Here is a 24,071-nt window from a genome sequence, read left to right on the forward strand (position 1 = left end):
GGAAAAAAAAAGTCCTGCAGGTTCAGTAGTCTTCTCTGTATGATCCGGATCAGATACATGGGTGAGTAGGGACAGTAAGAACTGGGTACTGCTTATTTCTCACCTGTACTTGTCTCTGGTTCTGGTCTTGCAGTTTTAGGCTGCTTGTTTTGGTGTCTCATCAACTTGCTCATATCCTGTTTGGGGAATTTAATTTGTGGTCATCCTGAGCTGGAATTTGCTTGTATATTTACAAATTAACCAATGTACAATTCATACTGCCCTATCAAAACCAAATGGAGTGTCTCCATTTCCCAGGATACTGATGAGTATCTATTACCTGACTGAAGTATTTTTTTTCTCAAGTATCTTTAATTCTTTTGGGTTACTCATCTGAGCTTTTACAGTAAGTTTTCCAAGTTTTGCCAAGTGTGTTATTTTGTTTTATTTTAGAAGGAATATTGTCATTGCTTTCTAGCACAGAAATCATGATTTGCACAGGACTCTCTCAATTAAGCTATTTATGACTGGTTATGGCCAACCAGATAACTGCTCACTGTGAACTCCTATGTTCTAACCTGCAATAGACACTTAATGAAAAATAATGTACAGTAAGGAAGTGAAGTGGTTCTTAGAATAAACACATCTGATCTGACAGTTGGTATACTGAAATTCTGCAATGTGGGACTCAAAGTCTTTTTCTGTGCCGTGTCTATAAATGGTGTACATTAGGCTTCTCCTCACCTCCTTGCATTGCATGTAAGCAGAAGCAGGCCTACTGCCATTTCAGTTCCTCTCAACCACGCTAGTTAATAAGAATGTTTCTCATTGCTTGGTATTTCACTGTAGTTCTTGCTGTATGTTTTTTGCTTTCCCCAGATCTTGCTGCCTTTGCCAAAAACTTCCTTATTCTTGCAACACTTGCTAGAGCAAGATTTTGCCTCTAAGTGACTGACATTCCAGGCTTGCAGTTTGCCAGTTATGTGCTTGAGAAGCTGCCCTCACTGCCCCTTCCTTCAGGCTTCAGTCCTTGTTTAAGAAAGCTACAAAGGTCTCCTACCACTAAAGCTGTACATTGCTCCTCTTGCCAGATCTCACACAGGAGTGCTTGGCTCTGCCTTCATTGTCTACAAAAGCATGTGGAGGGTTAACTCTTGGGAAGACTGGCTAAGACAACTCCTACGAAGGACCCACCTCCCTCTGTGTCTCTCTAGACTTAACCATGTGATCCGAGATTTCCCTGGTCCATACACCTGCTGTAGGGTCTTGCACAGCCAGTGACAAATAAGAAAATTCTCTTCTGTGTAGCTCCATGTGGCCAGATATTCCAGATGTCCTCCTCTCCTTCAGTAGTCTTAATGCATTAAGTAGAAGCCTTAGCACCATCCTCATCAAACTGGGCATTGATACTTGTGCCAGTCTACCCTCCAACTTCATGTCAATGGGCCAACTTGAGCATTTGCTTGCTCTCTGTAGCTATTTCTGGAGCCTCTTAGAGAGGTCAGTGCTGAAGTGTCCACCCAGTGGATCTCTACCCGCTGATCTGCACTCAGTTGTGCTGGTACAGTCATCTCCATGCTAGAAGATGGATTCCCCTTGGCAGCAGGATATCTCCTCATGTAAAGCTGTATGGTGTAGAGACTTTTCTTCTGACTCCTTGTCAGATTCTGACAAACACATCAGCAAGATCAGCATGCAGCAGCATTACCATGCTATTCCTGGTACTCCCTTCTCCTGTCACTCTCCTACAAAGGAGACATATTATCTTGGCACGCTTCCACTTACTCATCTTCTTCCTGTTACCTGGAGTTGTATTGCATCTTGGAGCTTTAGGGTTCTGTAACTAAAGATTACAGCTCAAAATCAGGAGTTCTCTCACAGCTTTCTCAAGTTTTCTCAGTTGTAGATGTGCATTTTTTTCAGCCCTTGACAAGGTATCAGCTTCACAGATCAATGAATTGCCTAAACAAGATAAAATCACAGCATTCTACTCATGGTTTTGTCAGCTGCCGCCTTCTTGAGGCAGTGACCCTGAATGCACAGGAAAGCAACTTTCATATTTCTCATCATTCTGAGATCCCATACATAGATGTGTAACTTACACTCTGCAGAAAACCACAAGCCCTGAACTCTTGCATTACTGGACTGACCTGCTCAAGCAAGAATACATCTGTCAAAGCTTATACAGAATGCTGAGCTACCCAAAAAAACCCCTGTAACAGATACACTTTGTAGATTCTGTCATTATGAGGGAAACCTAGATCTCTTGCAAGACTGCTGAGATAAAAGATCGTCAAGAGCAGTCAGGTTCATAAAGCCATAGCTTTACAAATTGCAGATTGCTGCTCATGTAAAGAGAGGTATGTTAATACAGGGAGAAACTCAATTTATCTTGAAGACTAGTAAAATGATATCCGGTAATTCAATGTGCAAAGTCATTGACTTGAGGACTAAAAAATTTGTGCTTTAAGCTGTGAATCAGTAAGAATAGCCTGGGTGTATTAGTTTATCATGAGTTACCAATATAAAGTGGCTACAAAGGAAATGCAAGTAAAATTGCAGCATGACTGAGAAGAGATATTTTCATAGAGAGGTGTGGAAGCGTTAAGGTTACTTTTCAAGGGATCTATTAGACCATCTGGAATACAGTGCATGATTCTGGTCAGTTCTGTTCATGAAAGATGAACACTGTACTATGGGTAGAGAATGGCTGACAGGAAGGTGAGATTGGATTGTACTCCAAAAAAAGAGAGGGGACTACACACACGACACAGGATATTCAGCACAGTAAGAAAGTGAAAACGTGTGCTTTGTTTCCTGAAAGAGATAAAGCAAAACATATTCTATATACACTTAAGAGAATAGTCCTTATAAAATACCACTTTGAAGTGCAAATACTAATAAAACAGTACTACACGATGAAAACATTCAGCTCTTATCTTGCAGTAGGCTAATCAGTTGGAAGGAAAGCAAGAGGTGATTTATTCTTAAATTCTGTGGCTATTTATGTAAAATTTTCACTTGTCTCAACAAATCAGCAAATTAAATAAAGGATTTTCAAGTAGAAAAGATCCTCACAAAACCATGAAATTTATGCATGATTAGGATAGTGAAGCAAGAGCAAAAGGTTCAGCTGTTCCAAAAACTTAGAGCTGGTAAAAACTAATGTCATGCCTACAAACACGCACACACAAGAGTAAAAACTGCTTAGATAACATTTGTCATTTAAGCATCTTTTTAAAACCGTGTCTGATCCCTCCCTGTCATTCCAGATTGCATAGTATTTATTAGTGTGATGCTTTTGATATTACCTTGACTTTCTATTGCCTCATTTTCAGATGTTTCAGTCTAGCAGCCCTCTTTGCAGTCAGCACTGGCATAGGCTGAGCTCTGCACGAATCAAGTGTTTTATTAATTCAATTTCTTTATTTTTAAAATAAAGGCAGTAAAGGAAAAAGAATAAATGAGACTGGTGGAGGGAAATAATGTCAGACTATGAGAGCATACTTCATTACTTAGCTATCACTTTCGTCTTTGTCTTGAAAAGTTTACAAGGAGCACCGAGATGGGGGTTGGTTCGTGTATGATGGGTGTATAATGGGTGTGTGAAAGCAGTGGAGATGTGGAAAGTACAGGTACTGATTCGTAGTAAGAATGGTGGAAAATGATGTTCCCATTCTAAATCTGGTCCTGTTACAGAACAAGCAACCCAGCAGGCACTTCTTGCTTTTCAGGTTCTCATTTTGGAGGTCTTGAGAAGTGCAAATCAACTCCTTTGCCTCAATTATCATGTAATGCCAAGGCTGGAGAGAAGGGTAAACATGGGCATTTTTACAAGAGTAAACAGAACTATTCTGCATTTCCCATCTTGGTCTTAACACTGTTTAGTTATGACAACTGTCATCATTAGAACACATACCTTGCATCTTCTTTTAAAAGGTCACTGTACTTTGGTCCAGAAGAACGGATGTTAAACGGATCAGAATTATCATCTATTTCAAGAGCCTCAGCAAGACGCCTAAATGTGAGGGTAAGAGGGGAAAAAACAAAACATAACAAAAACACAACCAAAGAAAAATAAATACACAAATCCCCACAGCCTCCCCAAACATCTTGTCATTGAAGACTAAACATATGGGTTACTAATACAGATGAACAGCTCACAAAAGATACAGTCTGTACATTTGAAACTACTCATTTAGGAGTTCTCACTAGAATATTCTAGTAAGATCTCAGATCACTCCATATAGATCCCTGTAACACAGGAATCATCTCGACATTTGATTGGTTCTCTAGGTCATGCAGGAAAGGATTTTTTTCCACATAGCATTAACTTTCTGAACCTGGACTACTTCTGAAAAAAAAAGCAAGCAAGTTCATTGCCCACCTGTTCCTCTGAAGAGCTAAGCATTCTTCATCACATTGCAACCTGAATTATGAAAGAAAAATACAATTAGAATCACTGCTGCTACTCATACTTTTCAAACTGTAGCTTTGTTGGTGTCATATAATTATCACAGCCTAAAGAAGCAAGAAGAGTGTGTGAAAATAGTTTACTTCATTAGATCAGATAATACAGCTAAAACCAACCAACCAACGATCTTTGAGCACACAAGCCCTTCTCCAGGTCTTGAACAGAAGCAGCAATTACCAAAGCCACATAGAAGCTGAGAAAAACAGCTTCTGAATTAGATTTTATTATATTGGTAAATTAGATCATCTGAGAAAAAAAATGCAGTTGATAAGCATTTAGGGGATGCTAGGAAGCATTAAGGGGATTAAGGATTATGGTGCACCATAAAAAGCAGTATTTCAACTGAGCCCATAACTTCTAGTGTCAATAGAGTTACAAATTTCAGTTTTCTGTCTCATCTTTGAAAGGTATTTTATAATTTTATTTTAAGGGATTAAAATATCAGAGAAGGATCAAGAGTTCTCCAGAATTTCACAGTGGCAGTTACAAACTTCTGCCCCTTAGACTGTGTAAGTGAATTGATTCTGTTGATAATAGTTCCTTGATGTCAAACAAATAATTTCTACAGGGGAAACTGGTTCGTTCAGTGATATGTATTATGTTTGGAGACGCACAGCTATAGGATCCAGAACTGCTGGTGGTTTTCTTGAAGGAGGCAGAAGAAAGCTAACATACTTGCACTCTTAAGATCAACCTGGTACTGTTTAAAGTCATTTGCTTGAAGAATCATTTTCTCCTCCTCTAACAGAGGAATGTAGCCAATTTAGAGAAGCTACTCTAGGACTGACCAAATTTGTCACAAAAAACCCAGACCCTAATAAGGAAACCAAACTAAAGTATAAAATGTCTACAGACAGGACAGAGAGGAACGAAGACAGGAAATCTCTGCACAGTTTGCATAAAATATTCTGCTATTGTAAATTAATAAAGCAGATTAGTAAAATACTTTGAAAATACTGGAGTTTGACAATAAACTAGAAATTTAAGAATAAATATTTTATGTGCCACCATCTCTTTCCCCCCCGCCTTGGTATTTGGTAGATGAAAAGAGTGGGGAAGGGAGAATACTTCCTCTGACTGTCCTTGAATAAAGGCTACCTGCCACAGTTCAGATATCATATTAGGAAAGATTTGCACAAAGAAAAGTAATCTCTGGCCATTTCAACTATTCAAGGAAAGGGCAGTATAAGTCTGCCCACACAGAAGCCCAGTCACTGAAGCCCACTGTGCAGCAGTGACTACAACCTAATTCATATTACACATTGCAAAGGCTGAGACACCAACAGAGACACTGGTGTCTTATCTGCTTTCCTGGCAAGTATACAGCTGTTAAGACAGACTTGCAGCTTCAGTAGCTGAAAAAGTCACCCCTCCCTTCCTCTACCACCCCACACCCCCATCTTCCCCATGAGTTCTAGCACTGCCAAATGGTTGCTTTCTTTAAACAGTGACTCTTTTCTTTTGAAGAAGCTAAGTTGGCTTCATATTGTTCAGTATATTTGTATCTGGTGGGCATTGTGATACAAATAGGAACAAAGTAGTTGAGGCTCAATCTTGGTATAGCAGAGATTATTCTACAGTAATTCTAGAGACAAAAATTAATGCTTATATTGTACATTTTTGAGTATTCAATTAATTGAAACAAAAAGGGTAGGCTAAAAAAAGACTCAATTACTGTTTCCTATTTGTGTCTTTTCTTGTACCATGCTTATACAGTACTAATACCATGCTCTTTAAAGTTGCATGCAGGAATCAGTACGCCTCTCCCTCTTTCTCCTTGTTTTTTCCCCCCCCACTTTCTTCTGAGGTATGACACTGGCCCAACTAGAACAAAGCTGGAGACTGGGATGAATAGGTGTGCTCCCATGCGTCATGATGAATGTGCTCCCATGCGTCATTTCTGGTGTTAGTTCATCTTGCCCATACATTCAGAGTTAAAACTATTTCAGTGTAGAAAATTATACAAAAGAACTTGGTAATAATGTGCTCCAATTTCACAGACATTAAACAAATAAACAGAACAGTAGCAAGAGTTCTTGAAGTATGCTGGTATTAACTTTTGATACAGAAAGTCATGAAGCAAATGTATGGGAAATTTCACTCTTTTGACTATACACAACATAAAGAAGTATTAGATTTTAACACACATAACAGATTGACTCTGAAATAATCAAGTTCACAATTAAGAGAGGAGAGATGGTAACAGTAAATAAACTAAAAAAAGAATTTAGGGACTTCAAGGGCAAAGACTTCAGGAAGTCAAGTTTCTGACAGAAGGACGTTGGAGAAACTTGACAAGTCCTTAAAGAAATTACACTATAAGTAAAAAGACAAGCTATTCCAATCCTGAGGAACACCAGGAGGAACAGAAAATCACCAAACTTAAGCCATAAGTGTTTTTGTGACTTAAAGGAAGATTTGCAGTCCCAGCCAGTATGAGAACACAGAAGTGCCAATCAAATTGAGATACAAATTTAAGAAATCTAAAAAGGGTAATAGAAAAATATTATAAATAGTAAAATGATGACTAGGGGAAAATATACCCTATTAATTATCCAGGAAGGAATGCTGGATGCTGAAACAGAAGACAATATCAAGAAGTTATACTGTCTAGAAATCTGAAAAAAATCCAGAGGAACTCTAAGGAGTTTGCTGGGTAGAAAGAAACTCTGAAACCACAATTATATTGTTTCATCCATAATTGTAACAACAAACCAGCCAATGATAGAGAACTCATTCTACGTGAAAGCAAAACCATGAACCTCTAAGGAATTGCAAAATACTCTTTTAGCACTATTGTTGCAGTAGAGTCAGGCTATTTTAGGTCTTCCTATTTTAGCTGGGATTTTGCTCACAATATTATGTATTTTCCACATCACCTATATTTCAGGTACACAAGCGTTTCAAATACATTTCTACAGGTATCTCCTTACCTGGCCTGCTTCATTTCTTTTTTCGTAATAAGCCTACTGATTTCCACTGAATCACCAAGCTGTAGATCTGTTAACTTAGTGGCTATAGATATAGCAGCGATTCTGAAAAAGATGAGTGTTAGATTTCATTTGAGGCAACACATAAACCTTTGAAAAGGTGTATAAAGCTGCAGATTTAAACCTCCAGGTGGAAGAAGACAGACAGACTGACCATTTCCTCATCAGATTACAGAATGGGACTCTAGTTCCACATTACCTAGTTTTAGGAGTCTAATCTAGCTATGTAAATTAAGAGGTTACTCTCTCTCATCTCCACCAAGCAACTAGGAGCAAGACTAACAAATGGACATGCTTTTTCAGGGAATTTTTCAGAGCATCAATTCTAAGCATGTCTAAACTAGGCAATGCAAATACTCTTTCTTCTCACCTGCTTAATATTCAAACTACAGCTGACCGTATAGCTTTAACTGCCTTTTTAACTATGTGATTCTTCCTTAACTGTCTGCAACTAAAACCTGTAAAGTGAATTTATAAAATACTTAGAAATTTGCTTAGAAAATATGGATGATACAAGCCATAAGGAAAGAGCAAAATGCCTACTGAGACTGTTACAATTTTCTTTATAAAGATTCTTCATCATTCCCTTCAATGAAGCCTTCCCAGTCTGATTTTCTTGCTAAACCTTCTATAACTAAGATATACAGCAAGGTTTTAGTGAAATATCCCACACCATTCTCAAGCATGGAAATGGAACATTCTATCCTCTGAACCACCTTTTCTGTTAAATTCAGATAAAAGGCTATGTTTGTCTCTATATGTTTTGCATCACATTCAGAGAACTAATCACCTATCAGGAAGGAGGATAATCATACTACATTAAAAAAAGCACTGAGAGGCACCATCAGCTTCATATTTATGAGGTAGTGACAAAGTCTAGGTAATGGGCCATTAGATGATATGACATCATCATTTGTATCATGTGTACAGATATAGCAGCACACTCCCTTTCCTGCTCCCTTGGGCATTCTTTCACTGACATTCACTGACAAAGTTCAAAGCTGTTTCATCACTCCTGTAAACGTTTTTGAGAAAACTTGGATACCCCATTAACTTGCTGACCTCTCCACAGTAGTGCTCCAAGAGTTACTTTGTTGTGTTTGGTTTTTGTTGCTGTTTTGGTTTTTTGTTTTCTCTCCAAGTGTGTAGATGGTGGGAAAAAAGCCAACCCTAACTCCCACAAAATCAGAATATTTTAATCTGTCAGCAACATCAACAGTTGGAGTTATCATACAAACTTAGCTGGCATTAAATGCTGCTTTTGTTAATATCACATGGGCCAAGAGTAATTTGTAAACATATATGAACACATTTGAATGAACAGATACAAATACTTTCTTTAAACTGATTGTTTCTTTCCTTTCTGCTTGACTTGGGCTCTGATTAGATAAATAAATACATATGTGTTCAGCTTATGCATGCAAGGACTCTCACTGACTTCAAAGAACCATTTTCCTTGTATGAATACTTTTGCAGTGCCTGAGCTATAGAAACAGTGGAGAAATAGCAGCCTTCAAAAATTTGGACTTGTAATTATGTTACCTTCCCAGCTTATCATTAATGACAAGCATGTGTCAATTTAAACTGGTATTTCAAAGTTGAGCCACTCGTCTGATTTGTATTCACAGTGAGATAGAGCTTAACAAAAAAAACCAAACACCACCAACCCTTTTTTTCAAAAAAAGAAAAAATAATCCCCATTCCTGTAAGTCTATCTTGCATTCAACTTAGTATTGACTACAACTGTTATTAACTGTTTCTGATTAGCACATTTTTCTCCTCATTTTCATTAGGCAGTATTAAGCATGTATTACGTAGATGCTAAGCCACCTTCTGTCAGAATTTTAATCTGGGCAGTGTGCAGTAGGAACAAAGCAGCATATCCTAAGCTGGACTAGTACTGGGCCCCCAAATAGCAGTTCCAAATAAAATTATTAGGAAGCTTTCTTTGAAAGACAGGAAGAATCTGTGACTCTGCTCTCCTATCAACTGGGATGCAGAGCAGAACTCTGGTTGCGTATCAACTCTCTAGATTAATTTTTTGACTCCCTCTCAATCACAGCCTCAGAGTAAGATTTTTTTTTTTTAATTATTACTGATTTGCTATTTTCATTTCAAAAATTCCAAAGCCATACTTTTCATCTTTTCCTTGTCCCTTCCTTGCCCTCTCTCGTAAGAGAGAAAGAGAAATAAGTTTAGAAATAGGGTCTGGAGACAAATCTATTGCAATAAATGGATTGGGTAGGACTCAGTTTGCATATTAACAACCAAGATTCAGATGCCAAAGCTCTCCTGCCTAAATTTAGCTATTTCAGAATGACTTTAAATCACTGTTTAGCATCCATCATCTGTATTAACTAGTTCCATCACACATTAAGGGAAACTTAGACAGCAACTCACCCATGGACTGCTATATGTAATCGCCTACACTCAGGGGCCTGAATCTGGACCTGCCCAATTAGTCTGCTCTATGTGGGCAGAGCAGAGTTCCACAGATAGGAGATTCAGCTTTTGACACACCACCACAGTTAGACTAACAATACTGAAAAGAGGAATGTGTTCTTGTACAGCATAGCTGGTATGAAAGCTCAGGGCAATACAAAAAAAGAAACCGTACATGAAAGTACAAAACAAGTGTGCAAAAGCTTGTGAATTAAATATATTTAGTCAAGCCTGAAATTTAATCAAACTGCAAAGAAGTAAGTCCCGTAACGAATTAAAAGGATTATTACAGTACAAACCTTTGATACGTATTAGATGCTTCCGAGCAAATCATACTCTCCTTTCTTCTTCCACATTCACATTGAAGATCAACCTGTTGTATCACACAAGAAAGCAGGTTTTTTAACCTTTTGTCCTTCTATGGCCATGGAGGGGTGTGAGGGAGATAAATTTATTCGTTTAAAAAGTCCCATTTTAGTGGAATAATGGATAATTAAAGTGATGAATAGTTTTTTTTTTAAAAATCAATATTATAAGTTGACAGAAAAAAAAATCATTTTTTTGTCACAACTGTTATTGGCTGATAATTAAACCATACAATTCACCTGTGAATTTACAGTGAATTTCCTTTGTGTATCTAACCTTTGCACAGCAGGATGTCGTCGGGCAGGGTGAAGAAGGATGACATGGAGCCATACAGGGGTGATTACAGTATAGCCTTGGAATAGTACATGGCTGTTTACACTCTTCATCTATAAGACATTCTCCTTTATGACAGATTCTTTTACATTTGTGCATTCCACATTTTAACATTTGATTGCAGCGAAGTCCGCAGGAAATGTCAGTGAGATGACAAGGAATATTACTTCGCAGCTGCAAGAGGGTAAGAAAAAGACAACAACTAAAAATGAAGTTATAAATGCAAATCTCAAAGTACTTTTACTGCTCACATCTTCATTTGTCACTTTCCACGCAAGAATTGCAATACTAAAATATCTTACAACACAGACTGAGTTTTTCTTTATATCATAGTCCAATATAGCAGTTGGTCTGAATGTATGGCATAAAAGATACAATTTTCTAATTTAAATCACATTAAACTCAAACTCCAGTAACATATTCCATTCCAAAGAGGCCACAAAAATCTAAGCCTACAGTCTGAGAACATTATTTCTTATTCAGAAACATTAAGTGTCCAGACTTACTTCATGCTTGCCCATGCACCATTTCTGAGTGAGATACGTACAGGGTGGACACTTCTCTTCACTATGACATGAATGGTACACTGCAGTCACAGAAATATAAAAGCCAGCACAGTTTTATTAGCATACTTCAGTCAAATGCATTAAAGGAGACAGTACAACTATTAAATATAAGTTTGCATTTCCAAACTACACAATTTATGGGAAGTACGATGGTTCATGCAAGGAACCTGATCTTTAAAGTACTCTTCAAAAATTATGATGGCAGGTTTTTAGGTGAATATTCTTCCACATTTTGTAAATTAAATTACAGAGAATTTTGTAACATCTGAGCAGGGTTATACTATCAGGCAGAATTTGTCAGAAAGCGTATCTCTTTGACCTGTGCTACATTTTTTGCAATCACCCAATGTAATTCCAAGGAACGTAGAAACAAACTGTTCACTAGATTATCCTACTGTTTAAATAGAGTACTTAATATTTGGAACATAGCATTTAATGCGTTGCGACTATTAATAATGATCAGAAAAAAAAATCTAATGCTTTTACCAGACAGAAGTACCACTACTAGTATTCAGGGCAAGTTTTTAGTTGGCTGGCTTTTAAGTGTAGACTTTTGGAAATACAACTACTGGAAAAGCATCTAATATAAAAGCAAATATATGTTTTCGAACAGACCTATGTAACACTTTTCTACATTTTGATTAAAAAAAACCAAAAACCAAAACAAAAAACCCCAAACAAAACTGAATGGCCTGACTTACCTGGATGATCACAGTCATGTGGCCTGGTGCATGTTTTTTTACACTCTGGTGGCTGAGTGCCACAGGGAACAGGGGGGTAAATCACGGATTCACCACAATAACAAGTTAACTCATCAAAACCTGAAAAAACAAGTTAAATATATCCCAATGGTTTATAGGTATTTGTACTTCTCCACTATGAGAAATCTTTAAATAACATGCAAATGTTTTACTCCAGCTTCATTTTTTTATATTAAGCACCATTGTAGTGAATTTATTAGCTTTTGTGGCTCCTACAACAAAACTGGACTATGATCACTTCATTAGGAATTATGCTTGCTTTTAGAGAGTGGTTCTTTGACAGCAACATTTTGAACTGGAGCAAGAGAAATACTCATGTCAAGTTGAAAGCTGTTGCTATTCTATCCTTGACTTTAAAAATGGGGAGATATTTCTTGAATTCCCTTCCAGAAAGCACATCATCCAAATCTTGTGCTCCAAACTTCCCCCTGCCATCACTTTTTCAGACCAGTGGTTAGTTTTTGTCCTTTTGCCAAGCCCTGCACATGGTACTGGGAAAACTCCAGAGAAAATTACCAAAAGGCCACCAGTTTGTAGACTTCTTCCTATAATTTCTTCTGCATACTTCTTTATGTCATTTAGTATTACATGGATCCTCATAAGCAGCTTATGAACCTGTCCAAATACTTCAAAGCCAACTTCGGATGTTCTCTGTCTCAGGCAGTTCAGGCAGTATACATTTCCTTTTTTTTTTTTTTCCCCCTTCCTTCCGTATTTGGGAAACAGATTTTAAACTCTTATCACAAGATTCCAAATCTCAGTGATAAAATAAACAAAGGAATAGAAATACTTACATACACCTTTCCAACTAAAAATTAACACTGCACAAAAATTAATACAGTTCACTGCTGTTTTTCAGACTATAAAGAAACTGGGAGGGAGACTGACTCGAATGCAAACTACAGTTCAAACAGATAAATCCTTAGAAAAACAGGACACTAAGAAAATATTCACATCAGAAGTCATATAGAAGGAGCTCTGAGAACAAAAAGAGAATATGATTGTCTAGAAATGAATAAAGAGATAGTGGATCAGGGAGAACAAGAGAGAATGATGGAGGAGGTAAGATAATAACGAGACAATAAAAATACAAAACAACAATTCCAACCTGAAGTGAAGACAACTGTGTTAAGGGAACTGCTGAATCCAGCAAGTTCTCTGACTCTGGGAATCACAGGATTCCTCCTTCCTAGTCTACCAAAGCAAAATCTGTTGAACTCTAAAACCCCAAAGGTTCCTACTGTCCCATTTCCATGGATATGATGGCTGCTGGATCAATATGCAGGTCCTGCCAGTAGGAAGACTGAACACATATTCCAGAGAAACAAGACACATAATACATACATGACAATAACATGACCGGACACACAGACTAACACAGAAGCCAACTGAACAACAAGATTCACAGAAACAGGAATACCAATAGCCAAGCCCTCGTCCTCCTCTCCAGCTCATCAGGATTGAAGGTCACTAGTGAAGACACACACACACACACACACACTCTAGATTCATATGCACATCATATTCATGGATCTCAAATATTAACATACCTGGACAGGCTCCTTACACAGTCACTAGCTGAAACCTTGGGTATTTCCAGAGGCACATCTCCTCCTACTAGCCAGTCAGTCCAGCTTTGAAGCAAGTTCATTAGCAAATTATCCAGACATACACAGGCACACACAGGACTGAAATTAACAAGGGAATTGCACACACCCCCTGGTCTCTCCAGGTGCTGGCACCCAGACCAAGGGGCCCCTGTAACTTGTGATCCCATTTTCCAGCTGCTGGCATACAATAAAATAAGCCTATCTGGTCTCTCCAGTTGCTAGCATAGAGACTACGTGCTCCCACGATCTGCAGCCAAGTCTCCAGTTGCTGGCACTTAGACCTCTCACACACAGAATAGAGAATGAGATTACACTGAAAGATATTAAATCTTATTCTTAACTAGGACAGGATAGACACTTGTCATCAGGTGCACAGGGCTCTGTCAGAGAAGTGCACTGACCAGCAGCTTAATTTATGCAAATGGTGCCTTTTATCTCCCCTTCTCTCCATCTTCTCATGCATCCACCTTGATTCCTCCCAGATAATATACCAAAATAAATTTCTCCCCATTGGTCCCAGTTTACCTACAGCTGTACCCAAATCTGCTATTTCTGGTATCATTATTTAGGTCATTGGCTACACACAACTGTAGCCAATTAAACATAGTCAATTAAAATTCAGTATTACACAGCTGTGTGGGAAGATTCAGATGTGAGAAGTACACTAGAGCTGATGGAAGGCTGAGGCATACATAAAGCTGATAAGGGGGATTCATACTGCAATGTGGAACCTCTAATCAAGAATTACTGTCCTTGGGTGTGAAACACATCCCAAAGAAATATGTGAGCTGAGTGAAACATTGTTACAATAATCTGACTTCATTAGTAGAAGTGTGATAAGAAGCACCCTTGCGCGAACTGTCCTCATTATAATACTAAAAATCACACCCCTTGAGCCAGAGACTCTGGCCCAAGTAGAGACCCCTCACATCTGAGCATGCATAGACCATTAAAGTAGTACTGTGGCTTTAAGAGTAAGGTACGGAAGAGCAGACCAATAAGAAACTGTTTTATGTAGTCACTTATGCATATGTATAACTAAACTGTATAAAAATTATACCTGTTCAAACAATCGGTGTGCTAGCTTTGTGGAGTTATCACCTAGCACCCGGTCTTGCGCAAAACTTGGAATAAACTGATATCTCGGTTCTGTGTGCAATATTGGATGGTGCACACTGGGTAACGAACTCCGTTTGTGAGACAACACAACTACCTAAGTTCTGTTGGCCTTGCAATATTCCACTCCCAAAAAGGTTCCCAATACCTCCCTCCTCCAATTCCTCCTCCTCCCACCTGTGAAGCCCAGTCATCTCTCACCCTTAACATCTGTGAAAACCACTCATTCCTCATGGCACTATCTGAAACTTTTGTCAGCTTTTCACTGTGTTTTTTGCTATGTTCAGAAATGTCTCATGTCTGGTTGTTTTTTTATGGTCTGTGCAGCCAGTTAAGTCTCAGGCCAGGTCCTAGTCATTTGCCCATGTATCTTAGAGTGCAGCAGTTAGTAGAAAGGATCATAATTTTTGTCTAAGGAGACTCAATTACAATAAATTCCAGCAAATAAGAATGATGGGGAGAACAAAATGTTAAGGGTTAGAAGGAAGAAGTAGAAAGAAGAATAGAAAAAGCTGAGAAGTTTTAGAACATCCATGGATTTTCTGTGGAAAGCAAGCATGGGAAAGAGTAGGGGGTTTGTTATTCCTTACTACAGGTCTCAGAACAACCTATAACCCTCCAGGCTTCAAAGCCACAAATCTTCCTTGGTCCAGGAACTACAGGTGAGTATTTATATTCCGTTCTAGAAACACTCTCCTCTCACAGTTTTATTGTAGATTACAGCATATGCAAAAATAAACCTAGAATTTGCAGCTGTTAAGACTTAACGACAATGGATTTAAATAAAACTTTCAGACTTCTTCAGTGAACACTGAGCAGAAGGATGGATACAAGCTGAAGAATCCATTAAGGGCTTTTTCTGCCCAACTTTCAGAAATTGCATTTAATAAATAGCTTATAGTTTCTGTGATAAGCTACATCTATATAAAGCAAGGGGAAACCTATATTAAACTATGAGACTAAGAAAAAAAAAAATTATACTGCTATCACATATGAGGCTGTTCCAGATCAACTAAAGGTTCTGCTAGAAGGAAACACAGAAGCATTCTTCTGTCTGCTTCAGGCCAAAACAAAAAAATTTAGTATTATCTACCTATTATAATGGTGCAAAATAATCAACATACGGTCCCCTACATCAAGTGGTAAAAAGCTGTTGTAGAAAACTAGTATATTCAAGTGGCACAGCTTTTAATAGAGTACATACCTGTCTAAAGCTATTGCACCAGCTTAACTATTTAAATAGTTCACCAATCCTAAGAAAATAATGCCTGCTGGCTGTCAATCTATTTCTAGCAATTCAGTACTAATTTTTACCATCCAGAACGTGACCAGAAAGCCTAAGACACAACTGACATCTCTTATTTCTTCAGATGGTCCTGTCCAGAGAAAAATCACTAGTGTACCAAGTTGGGAAAGTCTGAATTTAAGCAGCTAAGCAAATTCTGCTACATACTTCAATATCTTTAACAGTTATTATATTGTTAAACAAGAGTTCCCTTAACTTAGAAATTATCTTTCTAAACGGCTTTTTTTTTTTTTCCTTCCATGATTCCTCAAATTTTTTAAGTGACTGCTGGATCAACATGCATAACTGAATATATTTCATTGTAATTCAATTTTAACTTAAAATCCAACACTTAGTAAACTCATCTAAAATGAAATAACTTTCTCTTTCATGAAAAAAACATACAATCAAAATCAACTGCATATTCTTCAGGTTCTGGTCAATTTGGATCACATTCTCTGTCCAGCTCTGACCAGTTAAGTGAATAAATTTCTGTAATATGTAAGAAATAATGTACCCTTGCACATAACTCACTTGTTTGCCAACATGGTTGACAACTGCCCCGATGACAGGGCTCTTCACATCTATGAAGCCCACAGTTGAGTTTACGACCACAAACCAAAGAACACTTATGTTCTGTGTCCTAGGGAAAGGCAAAAAAGAAAAGCAGAATTAAACTATAAACCCCATTGGTTTCTTTTTCTCAGTGAGGTCATAATCTACTAATTAACAAAACTGTATTGTGCAAACAATAGCTTAGGCCTGATCTATACAGTTTTTCCATCACTGTATGGATACACAATTTTTAAAGCGGATTCTGTTAAGAACTCTGTTGCAGACATAGCTACATCATAGCTTATGCTTCTTGTATTAAGTAATATCCTTCCCCTCCCCATTCTCCCTGGAATCACCGCATTGCCAAAAAGCACCTTTACAATGATTTAATTGCATTTAGGCTGGAATGCAGTTTTACATTTATAATGATACCCATAAAACAAATGTTGCAAAATAAATACACACACACAAACTTTTTGAGCATGACCAATACTGCAAATAGAGACTGAAGATCCACAAAAATGGAAACATACAAAAGCAAAAAAGCTTTTTAACATCACAACCAAAACCAAACACACATCACAGTGAACAATTTTATAAAACCACACGTAAACTTACCACACAGCAAACTTCATTACACTTGTGTCGTCCACATGATCTTTTCTTGTTGCATCGCTTGTCACACATGAATGTAATAGCAGCTATTAAAAACAAACCCACCCCCCCCAAACCAGTCATAACTTTTATATCTCTGCTTACACTGAGAACAAAAGCTGCAATCACAATATTATGGTAAGGCTGTTGCAGAGCATGGTCTAGAAGACACTAATACAGAGTAAGTCAGCAAGCAAACTTTTAAATTAGTTGGTTTTCCACATTAATTCCCCATGTGAACACTTGGCTTCCTTCAAACAAACCCTTGTTCAAAAGGATTTTGGAGGACAGAACACATGAAACTAGTTTATTTCATGTTAGCCTTTACACCGTAAAACTCTGCACAATAGAACACAGAAAACAGGATATGCTGATACAATGGAGTACCACAAACATCCAATTTAAGACTGCTCAAATTGGTAAGGCAGTAAAAGTCAGCTAAAATGCAACTCCTGCTGACATGCTCATGAAACTAGTGCTAACAAAGAACATCCTTGTCACCATCCACAGGTACCAAAAGCAATCACTTTTGGATTCTGAAGAGCAAAGTCTTCACAGACAAAAGCTCAAATTAGGAAATATGCATATTACTACCTTATGTATCTTGTAAATAAGTGCCTCAGTATGACAGGGGTCCATCAAGTAAACATTTCACTGAGGTGAATTTTGAGATACCACATCCAGAATACCAAGAAGTATCAAATGGGAACTCTGCCAGGCTCACATGCAAAGACCAGCAGCATACAACTGTGAAGCAGAATCAAAGCTTGTATTTCCCCAGGAACTTAGACAAGAGCAGAGCAAAAGCACCTGAGCTGTGCAAGTTGACCCAAAGACACACAGGAATGCCAGGGGGGCAACCTACTGAATATGGCATAAGAAACTGTTCTAATTGAAATAGACAGCTTGTCTGGAATCTTTGAGATCAAATGCTGAAGAAGTCTTTCCTTATGTAAAAGATGGATAGAAATGAAAGGTTTATTTTAAACCTCTTCCCAAAGGTAGCAGCATCTCAAGAAATGACCAACTTGGCATAGAAGTATGGATAAAAGAAGTAGTACTGATCAGATATTTGCCAACTTCGTCAGTCAAACCCAAAATTAATATGAGCTGTATATAATTTTTAAAACAATTTCACATTATATATGTAATATAACATTATACCTTTATTTCTGAGGAGAGCACATGGGACTTCCTAGGAAACAAACACGGAGCCATTAGGTTAAAACAGATAAAACAACTGAAACTTACTTATCTAGAAAACACCTAGTCACATGATACAGAAAGAAGCAGCATTCTCAGTTTTCAAGTGTATAACACTTCTGTATACAGAAGTGAAACAAAAGCTGGAAAAAAAGTCCTCTAATTCTTTTAACACAATACTTTTTCCTTAGAGGTTCAAATACCAATTAAAAAAAAATTGTAGTTTTGTATTCCCCACTTAATTCAGCAGATGATGCTGTAAAGTCAGAGAAACAGGTTTACCCTAAGAAACCAGAAACTTGCATGGAGGAAACCAAAAGAGCGCTCTCAGAGAATATTGACAGAGTGCATAAATTTGTGCTTTGACCACCTGTCCCAAAAATGCAAGTCTGACTTGATTAAAACAAACAAAAAAACCCACCACAAAACAAAAAAAAAAAGCGAAGAGAAAATGAAGTAAAATCTCATTATTAAAGAAGTTTTAGCTAGATTAAAGACCTCAACATTAAAACAAAAGGCGATGGATGAAAAGAGCATTGTTGATTGACTACATTTAAACCTTCAGTCATCACAACTTTACATTCTGAGTTGTCATTTCTGAGCATCACATTCTTCATGACTGATTTAAATTATCACTGTAGTTCACTCATACTTATTCAAGAAGCAGCTTGCTGGTGTCTGAGACTAAAACCCAAAGCTCACTACTTTGTTTCAAGCCTCAAAATGAAAGATAATCTGAAGCCTTCTACCCCATAACTACCTTCAGCAAACGTCCAAGAGAAAACTGTTCCAACCTTAAGCAAAGTCTCAGTCATTTCTATGTACGTATAGACTTATATTTTCAGAAGCCATCTCTACTTATAGATGTTATATAACAGGTGAGAAAAGTCATCAAGGCTCCTGTGACAGTAGCCAAAGATTTCAAAGCTATGATCACAGAAAGTAGCATAGTTTAAAAATACACTAATTATTATATAACAATTCCTGAGAATCTGCTGAGTCACTATATAAATGTATGAAGAATGGGGACCAATAAAAACTTCATATTCTCTTCAAAAAAATTCTACAATAAATATACAAGCTATTACTATAAAGTTTTAGTTAGCTTTTTATGTTAAGCTACCTTTCTTCTCTCAATTTTCATTACTCTTGGCAAAACTACCATTCTTTGTGCTATATAAATACTGCAGGATAATATATGATTTTGCAGCCAACTTAAACAGAATTCTGTGTAAACTCTACAAAAATACTTCAAAAAAAATTGCCTTCATAGTACGTAGCCTATGTTAGTGCTTCACAGTATCATCTTGCTAGCATCTATCAGTTAGTATACAATGGAGGTTCTTGCAACCAAGGAGCACAGCACCTCTTATACTTCTTAGCTTTCTTCTCCTCAACTACTTCAGCTCCTTTTTCTCCACAGCTTTAAAAAACAAGGATTACCTGTTTCCATGGTCAAGCTTTATACACTCACCTTTTTTTTGAAACCACACCTACAATAAATATTTGATGTGTGAGAACATGGTCTACAATCTCCTTCATGGCAAAGGCTTTCACATGTATGAACGAACTCTAGCAAAATAAAAATACAAAGATTAACAATTAATAAAAAAATAAAACCCATGACCTGGAACTTCATATTTATTAGGAGCATGACTGGTTGAAGATACTAAGCCTATGTGCAGCTGGGTTTCCAAACAAATTAACTATTTTGAGTTAAATGCACATAAAATTTTGCCATTATTTTCAACTTTCTAATCCTGAATCTATAGACTAGAGTTGCAGGTCTACAATTAACACTGAAAATGCATATGCTGTAAGTATTTTTTACATTAACATATGAAAAAAAAAAAGTGTGATACTTTCTTACCCAAGTTCCAGGGATTTTAAGTAATTTTTTCCTCCTTTTCAGCCAAAAAGAACGACTTACTATGCATACCTTCATATTTCACCTACTAGGTTAACTGAAATTCAACTAAAAGCTAAATTACTCATTCTCTTTCTACTTGTTGTCCTTGGACTGATAGAATGGATCAGTCATTAATAAGAAGCCCTCATCTTGACAGCATTGGTCACTCTCCTCTCTAAAGTCTAACTAATCACGATTAAATATGTAGTCTGTAAAACTGGAACTTCACACGATCTCACAGTTAAATACACCCGAGTTACCTAATGCACTCATTGAAGCATCAAATTGCTTCTGCACATAACTTTCTCCAACTTTCCAAAGCTACTTTTCACTTCATGACCCTTTTACAGCAGCAGGAAAATGAGTATTTACTGGAGGCATCTGAACAAAGCAATTTATCTCTACCAGTCTCTACGTGAAAGCTAAAGATCTAGGTGGGCTTTTAAAAGACATCAGTACATACTACTCTGAAAATTCCTACAGCTCTATTCCTCTACCAATATAGGAAAGGTGCATGTAAACAACATTTAAAAGGCTAGCTAGTGTTAGTGCTTTCTAGACAAATATATTTCCCGATTTTAAGGTATCGTTATGAACAAACAGCCAGACTGCAGGCTCTGCAGTGGCTTTTACACTCAGTTTGGTTAAAACCAAAAATGGCTAATCAAATACCTATTTCTTGGAATGAAAGAGTTAAGGACCACTTTTTTTTTTTAAAAGCGATGAGATAATTTGAATACTCTAATACAGAAAGTTCTAATTACCATAGCTACCACAAGAAAGAGGTTTGCCACACGTTTTTCCACATGACGGGATAGGGTCTGTGCATATTTTACGCTCAACACATCCTAGTTCCAGTAACTTGCTGAGAGGAGTCTGACCACAGGGACAGCGATACACTACTTGTGGAAGTCGTGGACAGAGCTGGCAAGGCTGAGGATGGCATACTTGCGTACAGTTGTGCCTCCCACAATTTAATTTTCTGGAAAAAAACAAAACCAAAGAAACAAAACAAACAAACAAAACAAAAACACCAAACAAAAAAAAACACAACAAAAAAAGAGGTAATTATCTAAGAGTATCATAGTATCATGATCACTGAATGTGATTAAAATGACGTTTTTCTTTTCAAAAGCCTAAACTATAGTGACCTTACTTGCCACATATATTCTGACATGAGAAATTCCCAAAACCATCAGAGAATTCTTCCTTTGTCCCACACAGTACTTCTTTAAAGTTGCTTCCACAGTAACACACTGGAAGAAAGCAATATTCCACAGAAAACAACACAAGAGAATATCAGTGACAAAACAGCTCCAGCAGTACAGCAAATATAAAAAGGTAAAATGTGAAAAATTGTTACAGTCTGTTTTTAGAAAGATAATGAAGTTGTTGTTCTTTAGATTTATTTCAGCAATAGAGGTTTCCGGGTCCTACAGAAGCTGGAATTCCTGTTTTATTTGTTTTGATAAGGAGATAACAACTAAAGGGGAATTACTATCTGCACAAAAAGCTTACTTATTAAAGCAGTGTACGTAAGTTAATAATTACCTTAAAAGTTGAGAAAATTAACTTGCAATTTTCTATATAAACTGTTCAACAGAAATGTATTTGTATACTGGCACACATACTTGGACAATTTAATTTCCATTCAAGACAAAGTTTAGAAAATTTTAACAGAAACCGTAAGTAGCTTGTTGAAATGTGCTTTCCTATACCCCTTTCTATTATTCTTTCATGTACTGTTTAATCAAGTCTCAGAATTATAGTAAAAGATTAAGTAGGATCATAGAATACTTTGGATTGGAAGGGACCTTTACAGGTCATCTAGTCCAACCCCCCTGCAAGAGCAGGGACATCTTCAACTAGATCAGGTTGCTCAGAGCCCCATCCAACCTGACCTTGAATGTTTCCAGGGATGGGGCCTCCACTACCTCTCTGGGCAACCTGTTCCAGTGTCTCACCACCCTCAGTGTAAAAAATTTCTTTCTTAAATCCAGTCTAAATCTGCCCTCCCTTAGTTTAAAACCATTGCTCCTTGTCCTGTCACAACAGGCCTTCCTAAAAAGTCTGTCCCCGTCTTTCCTATAAGCCCCTCTTTAAGTACTGGAAGGCTGCTATAAGGTCTCCCTACAGCCTTCTCTTCTGCAGGCTGAACAACCCCAACTCTCTCAGCCTGTCCTCGTAGGAGAGGTGCTCCAGCCCTCGGATCATTTTCATGGCCCTCCTGTGGGCACAGGACAATTCAGGTCAGAAGGGCCCTCAGGGGATCAGCTAGCCCAAGCCCTTACTTAAAGCCGAGTCAGCAACGAGATCAGACCGTGTTACTCAATGTTTTATTCAGTTGGGTTTTGAAAACTTCCAAATTTCCAAGAAAAGAGCTTTTCCTTATAGCTACTTATAACATTTCAACTTAGGCTCATTATCTCTCATCCTTCACCCATGCACAACCTGTCTCTGGCTTCTTGATTACCTCCTATTAGCTACTGAAAAGCCACTACTCAGCCTTTTCAAGCTAACAAAGCCCAGTACCACCAGCCTGTCCTAACAGGGCACATGCTCCAACAGCCTAATCATCTTGGCAGGATTCTTTCTAGTCATGTTTATATTTGTTTTTAAATATATAGTGATGCTGATGCATTTCCCACTTTAAATATTCTAGCAATAGATTTTGGTTTTGTTACGTAAAAATAAAGCACTTGCCTCTTGGTACTGGGTTTTTTTCACCCTCTTGTTTTCATACTGTAGAGTGGATATACATAAGGCATTCCAATACTTACCTTGTTGTGCTGTTAACTGGCAAGGTGAACATTTTCCTGCATGGCATACTTGAGTACAGCTGTGCTTACCACAGTTTAAAGTATTTCCACATACATTCGAACAATGAATTTTTGTTGATTGGCCACAGCGGACTGAATGACTGTAGAGAAATGACACCATAATCTGTCAGCTACCTTAATATCTATAGAGTATTTATTAAAAAGGAAAATACTTTTTCAGTAATATGCCAAAGCCTTTGAAAGGGAGCATAACTTATTAATGGAAGAGTTCTTAGGAAATAACCCCCTATTTTTCCCCCTGTTTCCCTTCTCCCACCCCCCTAAAGTAGGGCACTTATCATAGTAGTGAGTCTACGGAATTTTCTCTCAACAAAATGGAAAAAAAAGGTAACACTATAACTTGAACCTAGTGTATAGTTATGCATCGTGCCAGAAGAGCAGATACTTCTATTACAGGCATCTTTCCGAAGACTTAAACAATCCTAAGTCCACTGAGCACAACGAAGATAGGGATGTGGGCCTTAATAGTGAGTCAGTAGTCTACAAAAAGAGCTGAGTTTTTAAATTAAATTGTTTTTAAAAAATGGGACAAAACAATAAATTCTCTTCTTTTTCCATTCTGGCTGGCCTCATACAATGGCTGTAAAACGTACATTTGAAATAGTAACTTTAAAACATCTTAAAGTCAGAGGTCCCATACCATACATCTTGGATGCTAATACAGTACATATGAAAAAATGTTATTTAGAAGCAAGTTTTAAGTATTAAATGCAGTATTACAAAAATCAGCAATCTCGTGAAAGTAGTTGGCACTTGGGAAAAAATAATAAAATCAAAGCTGGCTGTATCTATTAGCCTTTTAAATGCAAGGAATAGCTAGAATTAAAAAAAAGGTTATCTTACTATGTAAAACAAAATTCAGTAATCTACACCCAATCCATTTTTCTACTGAAGACAAAGTGCTTTCAGCTACAAATACTGCCACAGAAATAGCTGTACCTTCTTTTGAAAAATTAAGATGACTTAATATTACTTTCAAACTTTGAGA

At 37.4% G+C, this 24,071-nt stretch overlaps 1 protein-coding gene across 15 annotated transcripts in view; it reads right to left on the reverse strand.

The window, feature by feature from the left end:
- The window catches only part of NFX1 (nuclear transcription factor, X-box binding 1), a 118,268-nt gene that overhangs the window by 22,923 nt on the left and 71,274 nt on the right, over window positions 1-24,071 (reverse strand). For 12 of the 15 annotated variants that reach the window (XR_012041076.1, XR_012041077.1, XR_012041078.1 and 9 more), the window contains 14 exons: window positions 23,024-23,163; window positions 21,400-21,499; window positions 21,008-21,225; window positions 19,809-19,906; window positions 18,296-18,326; window positions 17,096-17,178; window positions 16,457-16,565; window positions 11,852-11,971; window positions 11,091-11,170; window positions 10,528-10,758; window positions 10,185-10,258; window positions 7,387-7,488; window positions 4,367-4,408; window positions 3,899-3,997 (listed from right to left, as the gene is read on the reverse strand). Coding sequence is in view for 9 of the 15 variants with exons in the window: in XM_072853438.1 (XP_072709539.1) it covers window positions 3,899-3,997; window positions 4,367-4,408; window positions 7,387-7,488; window positions 10,185-10,258; window positions 10,528-10,758; window positions 11,091-11,170; window positions 11,852-11,971; window positions 16,457-16,565; window positions 17,096-17,178; window positions 18,296-18,326; window positions 19,809-19,906; window positions 21,008-21,225; window positions 21,400-21,499; window positions 23,024-23,163 (1,527 nt within the window). In the remaining 6 variants the exon portion in view is untranslated. Of the gene's footprint in view, window positions 1-1,756; window positions 1,942-3,290; window positions 3,370-3,898; window positions 3,998-4,366; window positions 4,409-7,386; window positions 7,489-10,184; window positions 10,259-10,527; window positions 10,759-11,090; window positions 11,171-11,851; window positions 11,972-16,456; window positions 16,566-17,095; window positions 17,179-18,295; window positions 18,327-19,808; window positions 19,907-21,007; window positions 21,226-21,399; window positions 21,500-23,023; window positions 23,164-24,071 lie in introns of those variants that run through there. The other 3 variants (XR_012041079.1, XM_072853443.1, XM_072853444.1) reach the window with 2 other exon arrangements.

Source organism: Ciconia boyciana, chromosome 2 (genome assembly GCF_034638445.1).
Source record: "Ciconia boyciana chromosome 2, ASM3463844v1, whole genome shotgun sequence".
Taxonomy (NCBI): Eukaryota; Metazoa; Chordata; class Aves; order Ciconiiformes; family Ciconiidae; genus Ciconia; species Ciconia boyciana.